Source organism: Brachycentrus maculatus, unplaced genomic scaffold, assembly GCF_059751285.1.
Source record: "Brachycentrus maculatus isolate JH-2025_06_01 unplaced genomic scaffold, ASM5975128v1 h1tg000185l, whole genome shotgun sequence".
Taxonomy (NCBI): Eukaryota; Metazoa; Arthropoda; class Insecta; order Trichoptera; family Brachycentridae; genus Brachycentrus; species Brachycentrus maculatus.
The window spans coordinates 685,954-706,487 of NW_028280936.1; the positions used below are offsets into that span (position 1 = coordinate 685,954).

The 20,534-nt window shown below is 33.7% G+C and overlaps 1 protein-coding gene across 1 annotated transcript in view; it reads right to left on the reverse strand.

The window, feature by feature from the left end:
* Positions 1-3,203: 3,203 nt before the first annotated feature.
* LOC148307920 (uncharacterized) overlaps positions 3,204-20,534 on the reverse strand; it is a 368,047-nt gene continuing 350,716 nt past the window's right edge. The window contains exon 18 of the mRNA XM_088262611.1: positions 3,204-4,515. Coding sequence (XP_088118737.1) covers positions 4,430-4,515 — 86 coding nt within the window. The 3' untranslated portion in view covers positions 3,204-4,429. The remainder of the gene's footprint in view (positions 4,516-20,534) is intronic.

Sequence of the window (20,534 nt, forward strand, 5' to 3'; positions counted from 1 at the left end):
ACGGCCCATAAGCTCTGTATTTACAAGTCTGAGTATTTATCCGAACTTTTATATTCTTCTTATGTTGATATCTTATGGGTTAGAAAAGAAAAGAATTATTGATAGGTAAGGAGTTAAAAAAATTAAACATATCTTTCTATTTATATTCTAAAAAAAGTAAAATGCAAATATATATATTCTTAAAAAAAAATGCACGTGTAACCACGTCCGACCTCCAGCGCGGCCGTTCGCGTTCTGAATTTGAACGACTGAGATCTCAGCCTTCATAAATATACATCGTTGCTAGTATTTCATTATTTGTAATATGTTTTTCTGAAAATTCAATGAGATTTGTATCATGTAATGTTCTCATAAGAAAACAGCAGTGTCCATAATATTAACACTTGCTTTTTATTTATTGATTTGGCGTTTAATTTGTAGAACTCTTTTTAGAAAGATTTTTTGAGTCTACTAAGTTGTATTATTTTATTACAAAAACACATAAAAAATTAATATTGTGATAATTGTTTCGCCTTGTTTGGGCATTATCAAACGAATGTCTAGAAGACTGATCGATAATCCTGAAATTATCCGGAACATTGGTCTGTATGTTCCCGATAGTTACCTAAGACAGCGTCGACATAAATTGTTTCACATTCCTATACACAGGACCAACCTGCCAATGGTTATGCCTGTAGGAAGAGCTACCGCTATGTTGAACAATATCTCATTGGATATTGATCTGTTCCATGTGTCTGAAGGAGTTTTCCGAAGTTGGATTCTTCTACACCTTTAGCAATAGTATTCTTGCTTATTTTCTATTTTTGTTAATTTATACGATTTAAATTTAAGTTTGTAATGTGTATATTATCTATTGAAATAAAATAAATTGAATTGAAAAAAAGACATTCGTTTGATAATGCCCACAAACAATTGTCACAATATTATTTTTTTATGTGTTTTTCTTAATAAAATACAACTTAGTAGACTCAAAAATCTGTGTTTGATTTAAAATTAATATATAAATTAACATTTGCGTTTTATCCAAGCATGTTTTTCTTTTAACTTTTCTGTCTCCCTATAGAAGAATGTTTTAAGTATGTATGTACATACATATATGGAACAGCGCCTACGACACGACACACTTGTCTTGAGCGTCTAATTGTATCTAATGGGACGTCCTTGACCCTCACTCCTCTGGTCAAGTTCACAAGTTTCTGGGTCACCCAGTAACGGTAGTGCGTTCTGTCGATATTTTATAATATTATAGTAATGGTCAGCACGCTCGGCTACCGTTCTGGAGGTCCCGGGTTCGATTCCCAGGGGGGGGGGAGCCAAATAAATATGTGATTTTTTCACTCTAATATTATTCAATATTACCCTGGACTGGTACCTGAAGCGGAGGGCTGATCACCTTCCCTTCGTGTTAACGATCAAGATAACACTGTGTTTATATAATGCAGTGCCCTATGCACCATTGGGGTGCGGATAAGGGTTTGAATTGAAATATTTCCTTACATATCAATATAGCCAATGTTATTCGTTACGCAAAATATCGCGGAAACAACGGCACTTAGTTTTAAATTTTTTCCAACGATTTTCAACACCCGATGTAAATATAAAAATGCTATTCATAAATGGATAATGGAAGTGGGTAGACCTCAAATAGATCACATCATTCGACCATGTCGTATTTGATTGCATAATTAACTTTCTTTCATTATAATTTCATAAATAAGTATTGTAAAATGTGCCCTCGGCACGGGAAAACCCAGTGAGGACAGATTATTATAGTTTGTAATATGTATACAATTAAATATATAAAAAAAGAAAAGATGCGTATTTTGTCAAAAATGTCTCTTGCATCGTATGAAGCAGTGTTTTTGACCGTCAATTACATGAAGGCAAGGTCATCAGACTTACGTACGTTTCAGGCACATCGCTCACTCCCTTCAACAACGTCATATATAAAAAATCGTCAATTTTCAGTTGTGCATGTTTTCGGAATGCTCAGAAAATGTACTATATCCCAGCAAAAGTGGCATATTTTTAATTAACGTAATATTTACCCGCTACAGGGCAGAAGGTGTTGTTTTTGCATTTTGAAGAAAAGGTATTGTTTAATATTTTTTTTGAATATACTAAATATTTTTCAAATGGAGAAAAAACATTCTGGTTTTACCTAAAAAGATCTGTTGCACAGTAAAAAGTTCAATAAGTGGCTTGATATTTATTTTTAATACATTTTATTATATTTTTAAACTTTATAAACGATCTCCTGGATAATCAAGTTTTTTAATATATAACGTTGTTGAAAGGAGTGAGCAACATGTCCAGCGTTATATGAAATAAAATAACTTACTCAGTAAATACCTGTATGTTTATTTTGATCCCCCTGAAAAAAACAATTTCGGGATCTCCAGCACGGAAGGAATTTCACATTTAATTTAAAACAAAAATATTCCAACAATGTATACAGAAGCCAAAAATTTAGTTAAAAGGGTCAGTGATAATCCGCGACATTCATTCAGCTTGATAAGACTAGGTGTCAATAATGTCTTCTTCTTGTCCACGTCCACACCCAAGTGGTGCATAGTACACCGCTTAGGATCGATGCGGTGTTATATCGATCGTAGGCAGCTGGGTGATCATCTTGCCCTCCAGAATCATGGGTGAAATTTGTTTAGTGGGATTACTGATGACGTAACTGAAGTAGCTCAGGAAGAAGGACATAACTACTTTATGGGATAGGAAACGGAGGAGGAATAGTATGCTTTATAATATAGGGAAAGAAGAATAGCAGCAGTACCTAGCGTACTAGGAAGTGCTTATTCGTACTCGTAAGAGTATGTGTAAGTTAGTGTAGTAAAATTTAGTCTAGAAATAAGAAATTCTTATTTATTTCAGTACGAAAGGAATATATTTAAAATGAAATATTGATAAAAAAAATCATATCGACTGCTAAAATTAAAATTGGATGGCGTTAAGCAGAACTCAAGTAAACAAGTCGAAAATGAGGTTTAAAGTTTAAAACGCAAAATACGTTAAGATTTCTGGGAATCAATATGAAATATCTGTTTCTAATATGAAAGTCGTACGATTTCTGCGTCGATTCCGACTCGTATTTTTTAAATTGTCCATAACGTCATCCAATCATAAGTTATAAAATGTTATAGGTAGTATTTTAGATTAATTGATGTTGAGAGGGGGATAAAGTAAAAACGTTTTATTGTTTAATATGTTTATTTTTGACAAAATCTACATTATACAAGACAGTAACATGATTAACACAAATACATACACATAAATACAATCGAATGTAACTAGTGTATTATATATTTTAATAATAATCCCGACTAAAGCTTCCAAAGAATTGTGTTTGTACAATTCGCGGGTTTCAGTGCAGTATCAGAGTTTACTCGTAAGAGCCATTGGATGTTGGCTACGTAATGTTATCATATTCTATGTTAAGCCCTATAAATTGTTAACGTTTTATGTATAAGTTAATCGTAATTTTAAGTTCAATAAATATATCAGATACTTTGGTTCCGGTGTTTTGTACTAGGCTGTACAAGCAAAGGGTGAAATGACATGCAAGGAACCCGACACGAGGAACCCTCTGCTACTAATAATACGATCAGGTATTCACAATCCGCTACTTCTATTTACTCTCCTAATTATTATACTCCTAATAGTCGTCTTCGCAAAATATTAAATGGATTCAAAACACGCGGATAGCATTCAATTACACGAGTACAATAATTCATTAATCGTCACCGAGAAGCTTTCGAAACTTGAACCTCTGATAAATTTTAACTTCTATAAAGTAAAAATATTTTAGTTAACATTAGTCATACAAAATATTGACAAGTTGTTAGAACGTTTAATGCTCTCGCCAGCAGCGGAGAATTGGTACGCAAATATCGAGACGGTTCCGTGTGATCTATCGCCTATCACCTCTGGGTGCTGTTGCGGAGTCGTGCACTCTACCACCCGCTACAGTCGTATCGAGAGCGATATAAGCTGCGTGATTAGTAGTAAAGGAAACTAGACAAGTATATTTATTACCTATGCATATCTTATATTAGTAGATGTAGATATTCACCAACGAGTACGAGTAGGTTCGTCACATCGATTTTAAGTCAAAATTCCTGATCCCGGGAGGCTCTTCTATAGGAAGGGCTTATTAAAATTATTCGTTAAAAAAGTATCGCAAAATAAATATCGAAGGAATTATGAAAAATATACAGCTAATTGGGAATTCTACTTTCTATGAAAATACTTTCGGATAAAATAGGGAAACGAAGATGGGCAATTCTCAGTTGCCGGTCGCGAGTTGCAGTTAGCTTCCACAGGCGAGGGTGTCGTCTATCTGCTACGTACTAGCGTAGGCACTAGCGCTGTGCTGGGGCCTGGCGCCTGGCAGCTGCTCATGGCTGCTCACGGCCGCTCACGGGTGCTCCAGGGAGTAGTGACGAGACCTCTTCCAAAAGTTCTTGAAGAATCCCTTCCGCTGCTTTTGGCTGCTTTCTTCACCTGAGAACACAAAGTTACGGATGCTGTAATACGCGTCGCTGTGTCGATAATAACCGCCGAATACTTATCATAGTAATCAGCGGTCATGATCAATTATGGCAGAACCTCATTTCTACCAAATTATTAAGCTACGTATTGAAAAGAAAAGCATATGCGACATGTAATGTATGCACATAATAACACACTTAAAGTTTAAGTGTACACTGTGCTAATACATAACGTATTATATCCGCGTTGCGATGGGACCACGGGACCGCCAGCCGCTAGCCACTAGCGGCAGGAAGTGCTAACGCGATAAGCTCCCCATCGTAGCATTATGTTATTACACTACTCGTTGTGACAGTCTTACTCGACTATTTTTTCCATTAAAAAAACATACATAGTATAATGCATATATTATGGACGAGATACTTTTCCTTGATGGCAGCAAACCATGGTAAAACATCCGTTTAACGCAGATCACTTCTACATGCTACTAACTACTAACTACATATATTGCATTCAATTGAAGATATATGATACATTTAACTAGGGCATTAGAAATTCATAGTCCCAGCTCCGCCTTGGAGCTAGTACGGATTTATTGGCGTCCCCTCGCTATAAAGTGATAAAGTTTAGAAAAAAACTGGCTCCCTAACCCAAATCGCCAATTCAACCTTCTTTCTACCCAGCGCCTCCCTGGATTCACCCTTTCAGTGCCCTCAGAGGAGCAATATGACCCACTTAGAGAATAACTGAACGTATCAGGGAAACCTACATAAATTATGTACGGTATAATATTAACTAGGTGTATTTTATCCTAATACATCATAAATATTCATCATACACTCGTATATTGCTCGTCGTTAATAATTAAAAGTATACAGATATTCCAGAAGAATTTACGCAAAAACTAAAATATTTGTACGAGAGAATAAAACTCGCTGAAGATGCCAGCAGCCGTAGCCAGTATTGCGCAAATAAATTTTACCAAACGGTGACTGGAACTGTGAGTCAACGCGGCAGCTTGACTAACTTGGTGCTAGCGATAAGCGATAATACTAATAGAAGTGCGAGATTCCAGATTGTTGTAGGTGTAGAAACACGAGTGTAGATTGTAGATGGTGTTCTGACCGCACATCCGTCGGCCGGATGTACTACGAGCAGAGTGCGGGTCGCCAATAATACGTTACACACCATTTGATCGTAACTTGGTACATACTGAGCAATAACTGATGTCGATAGATGTTGCTGCCGTTTTATAATAAACCAAAACGAATTTAAAAAAAGATTTATCCAGAATTCCAATAAAACTTTTATCATAAACAATATTGGTTTGTCTATAACTTCGTCGGATGTCGGATGGAAAATAAGGTAATGTAACACAATGTAGGTGATCACCCACAAATAAATTTTCTTTATCCAGAGTCCTAACTCTCAGAGTTCAGAGATATTCAGATTTCTATGATATTTTTTGATAGATATAATGGGATTGTTTTTTCGTTCATCTTCGAAAACAAGAGGAAGGCGCATGATAATACAGGGAATAAAGGTATAATAATAAATCATAATATTTTTGCCGGATTTTCCTGGACGAGTAGAATGCCGTCGTACCATAAAACAATTCTCTAAAGCATGCTGAAAGAAAAATATGATGTGTTGCGCATTCTTTAAGTAAGTTTTAGTGTTTTTCAACATTTTAAGTGAATTAACAGAGTTCAATCCACTATGAAATTAAATCAATAGATTAATAGATTATAATAAAATTCATATGTCAAAACTATTTCACTTTTTCGATTATATAGAAAAAAACGCATAACTTACGAATCGTTACGTTAAGAACGTTAAAAAAATTAACGTATGGTAATTTTCATTGAATTTAAAGTGAAAGTTTAAATTTATTGCGAAGTAATAAATTAGATGATTTTTGTGAATATACATAAATATAAGAAACATATCTATCTATCCACGCAAGTACATAAACGTCATGTCGACTACTTAAAAAAAACAACAACATTTTATTAGATTTTTTTATCTTAAGAGATAACATCGTAGAGTTGATTGTTTTATTAATAATTATTGCGTATACATGAACCAAAAAGAAGAGGGCCGATTGTAAATAATTTCCCAGACTTTACACACCGAAACAATCGGCACTTTAATAATATATATTTTCATAAATAAATGGAGAAATAATTTAGTTAAATTTAGTGCACTCGTGTTCAGGTTTAGCCAGAATTACAAAACCAAATTAGAAAAAAATATGACTGAGTCTTATATAAATGAGGTGAAAAGATTTTAAACTTGAGAGATGATACTAAACTCTTAAGACGATACATTCTGAATGAAAAAAGGCATTGAACAACTGATGAATGAGCAAACAACAGGTTTATTAAAATTTAAATGATAATTATCAAACTATTTTATATGGGAGTGAAACGCGGAGCATTCTAATAATTTAGCCCAAAGTTTAACTAACATTACGTATAAAGGAAGAGTATTGTATTATAATAAGACATTTCAATATAAATAAATAACAGTATTGCAAATAATATGTCGCGTAATTTCCAAAGATAAGGCGATGGATTGGTGGATAAAAAAACCAGAGAATTGGAAACTAATATGTAGCGGCAACTGTATTTCTCAGCGATTGTTTTAAAAGATGTATGGTATTGATTACAACTTTAGATATTAACGGAAATTGAAAATCTTACATTGGAAACGAAATAAAATAAAATAGTAATTACAAAGGAAATATCAGTTGTAATACAAAAAAGAATCTTCGAGATAGAATAAGAAATGCCAGAAACAGGGAAATATGCGAGATCAAAGATGTCGTTAGGTGGGGAAGGCAACGAAGGAGACAATGGTATGCGCATGTGAGGAGAATGGAACCATCCAGACTCCCCTACATCGCACTGCACGGCCAACCCCATGGTAGATGACTCCCGGGCAGGCCACCAAAGAGATGGGTCGATAGCTGCGAATCGACATCGCAGGAGGCTAATCACTCTTAAAAACAGGCTGCAAGGCCTACAATAAGAAGAAAAAGAAGAAGAATACAAAAATAACTGATTGCTAGAGTATCCTCCTATCCGTTATATCGCGAACTCAACTCAGTGTCGTTTTGTAATTCGTTTAGAATAATAATATCGAAATTGAAAGCGTGTGAAAAAAGCCAAAAAGTTGTAACGGCGCTTCATGGGAGGGAATGCCGGAGCCACAAAATATGAAACCGAATATCTAGAGACCCTGAGTCAGTACACGAGTATATTTTTAGACGCTACAGCGTCGGAGTCGCGACTCTCCCGCCGAGATGTCGCGGGTGCATAACCTCGCACCTCGCACCGCTGCGTCTGATACTAATAATGTCCCGATCTTCAGCATATCAAATGCAGGTATCACCAACGCCAGCAGGACGATCGTAACTGCTAATGGATATTCTCATGATGTGTCATTATTGGCTAATAAATTAATATGAAAAACCACAAGACTATCGGTAACATTCTTATTTAAATTTGTAAAGAAGTAAGGGAGATATGTATTAAGATTTAAGCTTTAGATATTTGAATAAAACGACAAAAGGACACCGCTATACGTCATCAAATTTTACGTCATCGGGCGTGTTATGCGGCGTATATAGTAATGTGGATTAGTTTCTGTGACGCCATTCGTTGCCGACTTACGAAAACAACGTTTTTACGAAGGCGAATTTTGCAAAAGAAAATAATGAATGAAAATATTGATTATATCGGCTGTTATAAGCACGAAAAGAGTCTTACACAATCCTTTATAGGTTAAGTATGTTAAATTATATATTCCTTCCGAATGATTAGATTAGATACCCTATTTGTATTTAGAGGGTCAATCGCTTTTTGGGAATTAAAAATGCGATTGAAATAATTGGGCTGGGTACAAAAGTAGATGTTATAACTTGGTGGATGTTTCGTTCTTTTGTAAGAAGGAAAAAAAACGTGTCTAGAAAATTCGGTGAATGATTTCCTGATCTTTGAAATTAAACATTTTTAAGAACAAATAATAAGTTACGTTGAGTTCTGCGCATTAGTGTACAATCCAGGATAACATTTAATTAAAATGTGCATTTCTATGTAACAGAAATTTACCTAAGCCTAACAACATAAATTTTTAACGTAAAAATTAGGCGCAGTAAAAAGCAGGTTGGCCATCCCTGATCAAAAGAATTATGTTTTAAGCATAATGGGTACTCTCACGATAATTTATATATTTTTTAAATATTATATTACAAAAAAAACACAAGACACTCGGGGTACTATTCTTACTAAAAAACTAGCTAACTAACCACCACGCCGCTTCCCGCAGGGGTAGGCAGAGAGAATAGAACGCCACACCACTCTGTCTTTGCAAACATTCTTCGCCTCTTCCACGTTCATGCATCTCCTCATACATACCCGCCGATTATTACGACTCCTAACCTGACCACTTTCAAGTATTTGGCATACCTGATCGTGCCGTGTTTTTCTCGGCCTTACTAAAAACTATATATTTTTTTTTAAATGCTTACATTTCAAATGGAGGTAATGCAAACAAATCGTGACGTCACTGCTAAATAACATTCTAGTTATCCCTCGCGCGAAATTTGAGACGTGTATTAACAACGACTCATATGAGTCATATGCGGGAACACAATTGCATACACATAAGCATGAACCTATATGGGAGTGATGATGCATTACGTCGCAAACTTCGAGTGTTTTTGCCTAGAATTTTCACTCATGAATTGCATGAAATTATAGTAACTTTAAACATAAAGAGTAAATCCACTCACAAGTAGGCATAGGCTATGAAACTTATAAAGTTGAAGTCTGAGTAGGGACATGATAAACGGTGTTGCATAAGCCGTAGCTAGATTTCAGAGTCACTTGGACGTTAGGTAATTCAAAAAAAAAAAAGTCGCAAACTTAGTTGATTGCTGTTTTTGATGACGAAAGAAAAGTAAAAAATAAGGAATTTCCTAATTAATCTTTGCAAATAAACATTGATGATAAAGTTTTCGGATTTTTCAAATGCAAATATACTTTTTTTTTAAATCCTCTTTTAAGGCAGAGTACATTAAATCCGATTAGTGTAAATATCTTTTATTTGTTATGTTCCAAAAATCCGAAGCGATATGTCGGGTTGTGGTCCCGTGGTTAGTGTTGCGGACTCTTGAGACAGAGTTAATGGGTTCGAACCCACTCTTCCACAATTTGATACCTATTTTTAATAATGAGCCTCTTAGGCTCACAAAAATAGTATGTAAATATCAAAAACAGACATATTTCTCTTTTTTTGTAAATAAAAAATAAATATTATTAGACAAAGATAATGAATGGAGTCGCAATGAATGTTAGTTGGAGTCAACCACTGCTAAAAGAGATTTGGAACTTATGTATGAATATCTTGTCACTTTACTAACGCGCGTATATATAGATTTCGGGATGTTACTGGAGGTCGGCACCGCCAACGACTTGTCAGAAAAAATAAATAAAAAAATGCTAAAAAAGAATGTCAAGATTCAAGAGTAACTAACTAAATACAGTTTTAATTTTAATAACTGTACTGACTGAAACCATATCAACCGATTCTATTATATTTCCAAGTAAACATCGATTAAAAAAACTAATATAAAATATTAAATCGCAACATAATTTTCTTTAAACCCAGGTAACATTTGACGTAATTGATTTTTTTTCTTAATGCCCAGTGTTCGTTAAGTCGGAACTTAATTTTCTCTAACTCCAGGTAACATTATACGTTTTTTTTTAAACGCCGTTTTTGCATTGAAAAAATAGGTTTTTATTCGAAATAATTATGGTTTAAAAAAGAAAGTTTTTAAAAACTTAGGAGTTTAAATTTTATATCATTATATATATATTATATATATATATATATATATATATATATATATATATATATATATATATATATATATATATATATATATATATATATATATATATATATATATATATATATAAACAATAAATATCCTATAAATATCCTATATGCAATAAATATCCTATATGCATTCTTTACAAAAATCGGGCGTGAACAGACATGTGACCTCTCCGGTGGAATAAAACTCTATGTTTGCGAATATTCTCTTAAAACACCGTTTTTGTATTGAAAAAAATTTTTTTTTTCGAAACGAATATATGGTTTTGAAAAAAAGAGTTATTTGAAGTAAGGAGATAAAAAATCTAATATAGGTTCTAAAAAAAAGTGACGACCGATTCTTAGAGCAGCCGGACGCTTAATGAATTCTATTATTGCGAGAAAGGCCTTAATGATGCATATTTGTTTATGTGTAATAGAAATTCCACATTACATATCAAATAAAATATATCTCGTTACAAGATAATTTAGGTCAGTTTACATATAATCCTGATTCATCAGAATTTTGTGATTCATAGTTGACATTCACATTTGATTTTCCGGGAAATCAGGGTGACTGAAAAAACTCATCTTCCGGCTTATTCATGGCTGTTCTGAATAATGTAGCAAATATAATGGGTACTTCGAGTAGACGCCATTAAAATTTCAGTTTGCTTCCCGATTGGGTGTTTGAATAATAACATATTTATGAATATTTCACCTTGAACTAGAGCGTAAACCGTAGACGGATCACAGATTTCAAGAAAAAACGTGATTAAGAAAACACCACAGTCAAATAAACATTTTTACAGTAAAGAAGTTAGAGTGATGACTTTTTAAAATTCCTAAAAACTTACTAACACAGGCCTCGTTGTAGCCCATCTTTCAATTGTCGATTGAATCAATCGACTGTTACGAGTTTTCTTTGGAAAAAAAATGGAATGGAAAGTGTAAACCTCATAATATATTACATAAAAAGAATACAGACCTTATTAGATTATTTATTATGGTCTACAGATTGAGAACAGAAAAAAATAATAAAATATACTACTTTTTTTCTTCAAATTGTGGTTTTCCATTTAGTAATATGTACTAATATAATAATAGCGATAAGGTATCGCATTATAAAGCTTCATATCTAACAATTTACCGGTTACCACAAAATCCGATAAGAACAAATTAATAATAATACTTATTCGTACTTAACTACGACGAACACATACTCGTACATTGTTTCAATGCATCGGGTAGAATACTCTTGCTAATTTATGTAAATTAAAATTAAGTCCGGTGAAATTATGATAAACATTATAACATGTTTTATTAAGTAAAGTCAAGTTAAGTTATGCTTTTTATATACCTCATAAGTGAAAGAGTGCTCAGATTACTCTAGTTTCATCGAAATAAGTACAGCAACATCAAAAACTAATGTGCTCATCGATTAAAACGTAAAACTAATATTTCACGCGCCTTTAAAAATTTGTTTGTAAACATACCACATGGAAACATTATTTTCAATTTTGAATTGAAAAATTCCAACGAAAATCAAATTAATATAACATTTATGAACGGAAATAATTATTTTTCTGATATTTAAATTCAACTAAGTTCAATTACCTTAAACCATTGTTGCCCTATTTATTTAAAATACATTGTCTATGTCGGTTGCGACTAAATTCTATAAATAAGTGGTAAAAGTACCTAATGGTTAGCACGTTTAACTACCGTGCTGGAGCTCCCAGGTTTGGTTTCCAGGGGGGGGTGAAAATAAATATTAGTGACTTTACACATTAATATTAATTTAATATTATCCTAGACTGGTCCCTGAAGCGCAGGAATGATCACCATGACTTCATATAAATAACGATCAAGGTAACATTGCGTCAATACGATGCAGTGCTCTATGCACCATTGGGTGCGAATATGGGTAAAAGGAAGAACATCATTAACTTTCTTAGGGTTAAACCCTTTTCGTTATTATATGGTACACAACAATGTATAAAAAAATGTCAATACGTTGATAAAATAATATATTAAAGCGAGACATTTTAGCTTCTCCTGAAAATTTTAAGGTTATTTAATCTATAATTTAAAAAAAACATTTAGGTGTTGTCTCTATGCGACCGACCAACGGGTGTCTCCGTTTGACTCAGGCTGTTTTGCCCCCCGAAAATAAGCTAACAGCTAAAATGAGTCAGGAAATATAAGGGGTATACACACTTGAAGCCGACGAAATGCGAAAATGAAAATGAAATAATTAGCACCCTTCGAAGAGGTAGAAAAAAGCGACAATTACGAATCAGTCTGACTAAGGGAGAGGGCATTGAGCTAAAGAGCACGTGGGCTTGGTCGGTTGTGCGGCTCTGGGTACACACCCGTGTAGACACGGGGTCTAGGCGAATGGTTCCTGATCCGCAGTGGCGCACCCCGCCCCCGCCCGGCGCCCCCGCCCACGCCCCCCGCGCCACGTGGTCTCCCGGAGGGGGCGCCACTGGGAGGGGCGCGTGAAACACAAAGAGCCCACGCTTCCGCGAAGCTTTAGACATTTTGAATCTTTCAAAACTCAAAATAAAAATAGTAAAATAACAACCATGTGATTTTTCCCACATGAATTTTATTTGACCAGCAACGGGGCTTCGTACTAACCGACATTACCAGTCTGATGATGTCAGTTACGACAAAACCCGGTTGCAGGTCAAATGAAATTCATGCGGAAATCAAATGAAATTCATGCGGAAAAAAATACATAAGTAGTTGTTATTTTATTCTATAAAATGCAGCACCACCAAGAAATGTCAGTACAAAACGTAAATCTCAAAATAATTGTCAGCAATACTGAACAAACTTCTTTATCTTCTTCAAACCCTTATCCGCACCCCAATGGAGCGTAGGGCACTGCATCATAAAACGCAGTGTTATCTCGATCGTTAACACAAGAAAGAAAGGTGATCGGCCCTCCGCTTCAGGGTAATATTGAATAAATATTAAAGTGAAAAAAATACTTATATTTATTTAACCCCACCTCCCCTTGGGAATCGAACCCGGGACCTCTAGAACGGTAGGCGAGCGTGCTGACCATTACGGAGGCAGCCAAAAACAAACTAAATAGCGGAAATTCGGAAGTAAAAATAAATATATAATTGATCTATGATTTTTTTATGTTATCTTAGATTAGCACCTAAAACGAAGAACTCAGATGTGATAGTAATAGTAAGAATCCGATCTTATCCATATCACTCTAGAGTTAAAATGCAATACGGCCCGATACGTTAATATAGAAGGTGGATGACACAAGTAGGTACTGCATTATTTTGTTTAAATGAATTTTCTATCCGTATGCATCAAATTTCACAAACAAAAGAGGTGTCGGAAAACCTAAAAGAGATGGTCCGACGACATTGTCGCTGTTGGGGGTAAAAACTGGCTGCAAGCAGCAACCAACCGGAGGAAATGGAAAGAAGGGGAAGAGGCCTATATCCAGCAGTGGAGGTCAGAGGGCTCATGAAGAAGAAGAAGAAGAAGATGCATCAAATTTCACTTACGAAATTCTTCAAGTCCGTCTTCTTTATGGTCATGAATTAAAAAAAAACTGCTATGAGTTATTAAGCAAATACATACATATCATCATCTTCTTGAAAAAACACAACAGTTGATAAGATTATTACTTTTAAAAAAACACAGATTTAAAAGCTTCTATAAAACTGGCGACACGTGTAGTAAAGTGATATTATACAGACATTTCTTAACAAGAAACTAGACTCTGGAGATTACGGGAAAAGGGTCGTTATTCCCACAGAGGTATAACAAATCGCTCACTCCTTTCAAGAACGTCATAAATCAAAAAACTTGATTTTTCAGGAGAACGTTTTTAAAGTTTAAAAATATAATAGAATGTATTAAAAATAAATAACTAGCCACCAATTGAACTTTTTAATGTGCAACAGATCTTTTTAGGTAAAACCTTAGGGTTTTTTCTCCATTTGAAAAAGATTTAGTATATTTAAAAAAGCAATTAAACCATACCATTTCTTCAAAATACAAAAACAACACTTTCTGCCCTGTAGTGGGTAAATATTAAGTAAAAAATATGCCTCTTTTGCTGGTACATTTTCTGGGCATTCCGAAAACATGCTCAACTGAAAATTGACGAATTTTTATTTATGACGTTCTTGAAAGGAGTGAGCGAAATGTATACTTTAAGTTATGCCCTGTCATAAAAGCCCTCTGACGAGACTCGAGACTTCTGCCAGCCACATACATGCGTTACCAGTCTGCTCAAATTCATTGCATAATGTACGTAGTACATATATCATAATATTCTATTATGATATACATACGTACTATCGATTCGGCTGTAATAATGTGGTATATTCTTATTAAAAAGGAAATATATATATATATATATATATATATATATATATATATATATATATATATATATATATATATATATATATATATATATATATATATATATATATATATATATATATATATATATATATATATATATATATATATATATATATATATATATATATATATATATATATATATATATATATATATATATATATATATATATATATATATATATATATATATATATATATATATATATATATATATATATATATATATATATATATATATATATATATATATATATATATATATATATATATATATATATATATATATATATATATATATATATATATATATATATATATATATATATATATATATATATATATATATATATATATATATATATATATATATATATATATATATATATATATATATATATATATATATATATATATATATATATATATATATATATATATATATATATATATATATATATATATATATATATATATATATATATATATATATATATATATATATATATATATATATATATATATATATATATATTTATTTTTGTGAATGCGAGATTGGTACCAAATTCACAAATCCGAAAGCACCGGGACGGATTCTGTAGCGGGCGCTAGGTGCGCAGGGGCGGCGGAGGGTCACTTTCCTTTTCACTATTGATCGCCCAGCATCCCTCTCCCTCCACCCTCCCCCCACCTCCCTCCCGCCGCGGCCTCCGTACCGCTGTACTGCTCTCGGTGCTACACCCCTCCCCGTGCAGAGGGAACAATGCACTGCGCCGCATTCCGAACGGCCGTTATCTCGAACGAGCCACTTCCTACCCCAGTATTTTGCCCTGTCGGCGGCTAACACGCCGTCGGAATGAAGCGAGCGTACCGCGGAAGTAGACTATCATCTTCTCTATCGACAGACAAGGATTACGCTGACAAGGGTCGGATGGTAACAAGCGAGAAGCTACAATAAGCATCCCATGAGAAATTTACGATTTGTAAATTGGAGACAAATACAATTACGGCACGAACAAGACATAAAGAATTTATTATTCGAATTGTTTTTATATTACTCATTCTCCAAACAGGAAGCAAAACTACGAGCAAGTATATGCGAGAGGCATGCTTTGCTACAAACAGCGATATAAAAAAACGTGTATTGGATAAACATTCAAGCTGTTTGCGACGTCGCATCGATAGATAAAGTATGCATGAACTCGTGTCTATCTGGAGAAATGCACGGTTTTATCAGGAATACAATAACGTTTATTATTCTCTTTAGTATTATCCGGGGTCTTATTTTACAAGCAGTTGCAGGTGAGTTTCCTAAGCAAAACTCGAATCAATATTATCGTCGAATGCGACAATCGTTATCAAACACCTATTGTCCTAAATTGTAAAATATTATTATTTTATAGCGAGCGTGTTGTAATCACGGTTATTATTATTTTTGGGAAAAGTGGAGAATTCAACGTAAACCAACTGGCGTGATAAACACGAGAATGTCGCCAGCTAGTGAAGATTTCACCCAAGTCGTCACAGATATGTACATCAACATGTGGGTTAGAGTTTCACGCGTTTTTCTTTGTTTCCTGAAAAGGTATGAGAGACTTTCAAGGCGTTTCCCTTCTCCCTTGGCGCCTGTCGCTTGTCGCTTCACGTCTTTACCTCTTGCGTCGATTATAAATTTGCACGTACGTACGAGGAAATAAGAGATAGATACATATCTGTATATATATATACATATGATAAAACAAGTATATTTCTTTGCATTCTTTTTTGATATCTCATCAATGATGAAGAAGAATATGGAAGTCTGGGCATTTACGGGGCTGACGACCGTCAAAGGCTGGTTTAAGTGATCACTTTACACACGTGTAACATTCACCAATTCTATCCATTATTGACAACCACACTACTCAAATTCTTAGAATTTATGTATGAACAAAATTGGTTCATATATATAGAACTTCTAAGGATTTGAGTAGTGTGGTTGTCAATGATGGATAGAATTGGTGAATGTTACACGTGTGTAAAGTGATCACTTAAACCAGCCTATGACGGTCGTCAGCCCCGTAAATGCCCAGACTTCCATATTCTTCATCATCGTTGATGAGATATCAAAAAATAATATGAAAAATAACTCCTATAATTGGAGATAATCCAGATTTGTGAACAAGTATTTGGACACACTCAAAATGTTGTAAATATTTCTTTGTATTTACAACATCAAAAACTTCATTAATCAGTTTCAAGACAATATTTTCAGTTCAATATTAAGAAATTGTTCAGGGAAAAACAAAAACAGGTTTTGTCTTATTCGTATTTTTTTACAAGAAACAGATTTGTTAGCTAAAAATAGAATTACTTATAATGGTGGAAAATAGTATCGATGTAATAATATCGATGTAATAGTATGTGGCTAAAAGGGTAAAATAGCGTACAAGGATTTGATATTAAACAAGTATCTCCAAATACCTAGTGAGGATAGACAGTGTCCAATAAAAAAAAATATATATAAATGTTTATATATAAATATGTATAACTTAAGTACAAAATTATATTAAATAATAAACGCTGTTCTGCAGCACTGAATCTGAACCTGAAACAATCGAGTTTTTTAAGGCCAGTTTGCAATGGCATTTTCGTTCAATATTTATTTTATACATTTACTATCTCAAACATTTCACGTCCACAAGATATAGAAAATATAAATGAATATGATCATTAATTGACATAACGATTAACATCGAATTGGAATTTGCTTTTCACAAAATTACACGCGATACACAATTATTAGAATAATTCTGAACACATTATTGTAATGCCTAGTGAAAATATTTGATTTTTACCGTTTTCAGATCGAGAGTTTCGTTTTTATCACGTAAAATTATACGATAAGTATTATAAGAAGAACTTAATAATTACAGCTTAGAAAAACAATATTCCAAACAAAATAGTTGTTACTAAAACGATAAGTGGTTTATATTACTGAGAATGCTCACTAAATTCAAGACATTTGTTGGTATACATTTTAAATCTATACCACCGATATGATAAAGTCTTACTTAACATATTGTATATAAATCGGAATAAAACTGCCCCTAATCCCTTGAGAATTTTGGATCCGTGGAGAGGATAGACGGGACAAACCACAAACCTTTATAAAATTATTGTACGGGCCCGAAAAGCAATAGACGAACTGTAAAATAAATAAATTCCCGCTATGTAGATCGTAAAGTAAAGGTGTCTACTGAAATATTTGTCTACTTCGAACCAAAGGCAAAAGTGTCGAGAGTAAATATATAGAAATCCTTTGATGTCTCGACAACCTCAACAAATATACGTTTATTCTCTTTTACATGCATTTTATTATTTATGTCGAAGAAGGGGACTGGTATTCGTCTTATTTCACAAATGTTGAATTACGAGTCGGGTGCATGAGAAAAGCAATATTTCTAACTAACTAACTAACTAACCATCACGCCGCTTCCCCGCAGGGGTAGGCAGAGAGAATAGAGCGCCACACCACTCTGTCCTTGCAAACATTCTTCGCCTCTTCCACGTTCATGCATCTCCTCATACATACCCGCCGATTGTTACGACTCCTAACCTGACCACTTTCAAGTATTTGGCATACCTGATCGTGCCATGTTTTTCTCGGTCTTCCTCTGCTTCTTTTCCCACTAACACTCGCCTCATAAATTTGTTTTACCGTTCTTTCGTCACTCATTCGTTCCACATGTCCAAACCATCTCAACACACCTTTCTTAATTTTATCGATAATGCTTAACTCAGCTTTGCATTCCTTCCTTATTTCACTATTCGTACATCTATCATACTTCGTTTTGTCGCACATTCTTCTGAGAGATCGCATTTCGACTGCATTCAGTCTACTTTCATCCTTATTTTGCCAACTCCATGTTTCACTTCCATACATTAGAGTTGGAACCAGGACTCCGTTGTGCACTGCCAGTTTAGCTTCCGCTGATAGGTTTTTTTTTGCTATAACTGATTTCAGTGCACCATTAACTTTGTTCCCAGCATTCACTCTCCTTTCTACGTCTTTATCAATCTTTCCATCCCTAGAAAACATACTACCCAAATACACGAAATCATCTACCTGTTCCAAAATCTCTCCGTTTACCAATATTTCACATTCAGATCTGCATTCTTCTCTTTCAAAAACCATAATCTTGGATTTGCTAACATTCATCAATAAATCACATTGAATAATACGATTTATCAAAGGGTGAAAAAGCCATCGAAAAGTTTTAAACTATTTCCAACCAAAGTATAAGGTTGTGTATGAAAAATAATATGGTTTAATTCGAAATGGGATGACAATTATAGTGAAATTTGGCTATATTTGATATTGTAAAAAAGTACTACTTTTGAAGACTCCTAAACATGGTACACCTCGCTGATCGTGAAATATGAAACATATCGGCCATGGGTTGTTTCTCGTACAGAAGCTATTCTGTAAATTTCGCAAATCTATGTATTAAAAAAAAAAGTTTATTTGTGAGTTGATTATTTCTAATCGCGTGGTATCAATACTTCAATTTCAGTTTTTATCGTGACTCGTCGAACTAATAGATAATAAAGTAAGGTTTACAGTTCCTATTGATGTTGTGAAAAAAGTAAGTGTTTTAAGCAATTTCAACCATAATTGTCATGTAGAACATGAATCATACAAGCAATGTTATCTTCAACATGTTTCAGGCTCGAAACACCTGATAAATTATACACTGAATTCTCACAACTTATATAACAATAATTTTGTATCGTTTTTTTTTCATCTTATTTTCGATAAACGAACCTGTCTATATTACTAATAAAATATGAATGGTAAATATATTATCAGCTGATCTTGGTACCAAATAGATTGCATTGTATCTCATTTTAATGGATCTGGTCTAAAGCCATATCGCTCACTCCTTTCAACAACTTCATATATCAAAAATCGTCAATTTCCAGTAGTGCATGTTTTCGAAATGCCAATATTATATCCCAACAAAAGCGGCATATTTTTAACTTAATATTTACCTGCAACAGGGCAGAAAGTATTGTTTTTGCATTTTGAAGAAAAGGTATTGTTTAAATTTTTTTTAAATAAACTTAACGTTTTTCAAATGGAGAAAAAACCTTCAGGTTTTACCTAAAAAGATCTGTTGCACAGTAAAAAGTTCAATGAGTGGCTCGATATTTATTTTGAATGTTTTTCATTATATTCTTAAATCACCTGAAAAATCAAGTTTTTTGATATATGACGTTGTTAAAAGGATAGAGCGATATGGGTACCGGTGTACCTTACCATGGGATTGTCAGACACTACCAAAGCCATCGTATTGGGAGTATAAAATTACGAGTGCGAATTTACGAAATAAGCATATCGATAAAGGGGTAAATTCAATTACCAAAAAATATGAATAAAATAATTTGGGCAATACTTAAGAAAACATAAACAGCGTTCAAAGGACACCAACTTGAAAAGGGAGTGAATAGAATACGTGCCCCGAAAGACAAATGATCAAATTATACTGTTGATGCAATACCACCCTATTCAACTATACATCAGTTGAGAGGGAGATCTACAGAGTTGAACTGACGGGCTCAGAAGGATCTGTGGCCTGGATTAGTAGAGCACAGTATGAGACCGCTGGAGGTATAACTGGTAAAGGAAGTAGTTACGCTTATTGTTAATATAAAATAGGTTAAATAATGTTACTAAATAGTTTTGAAAAT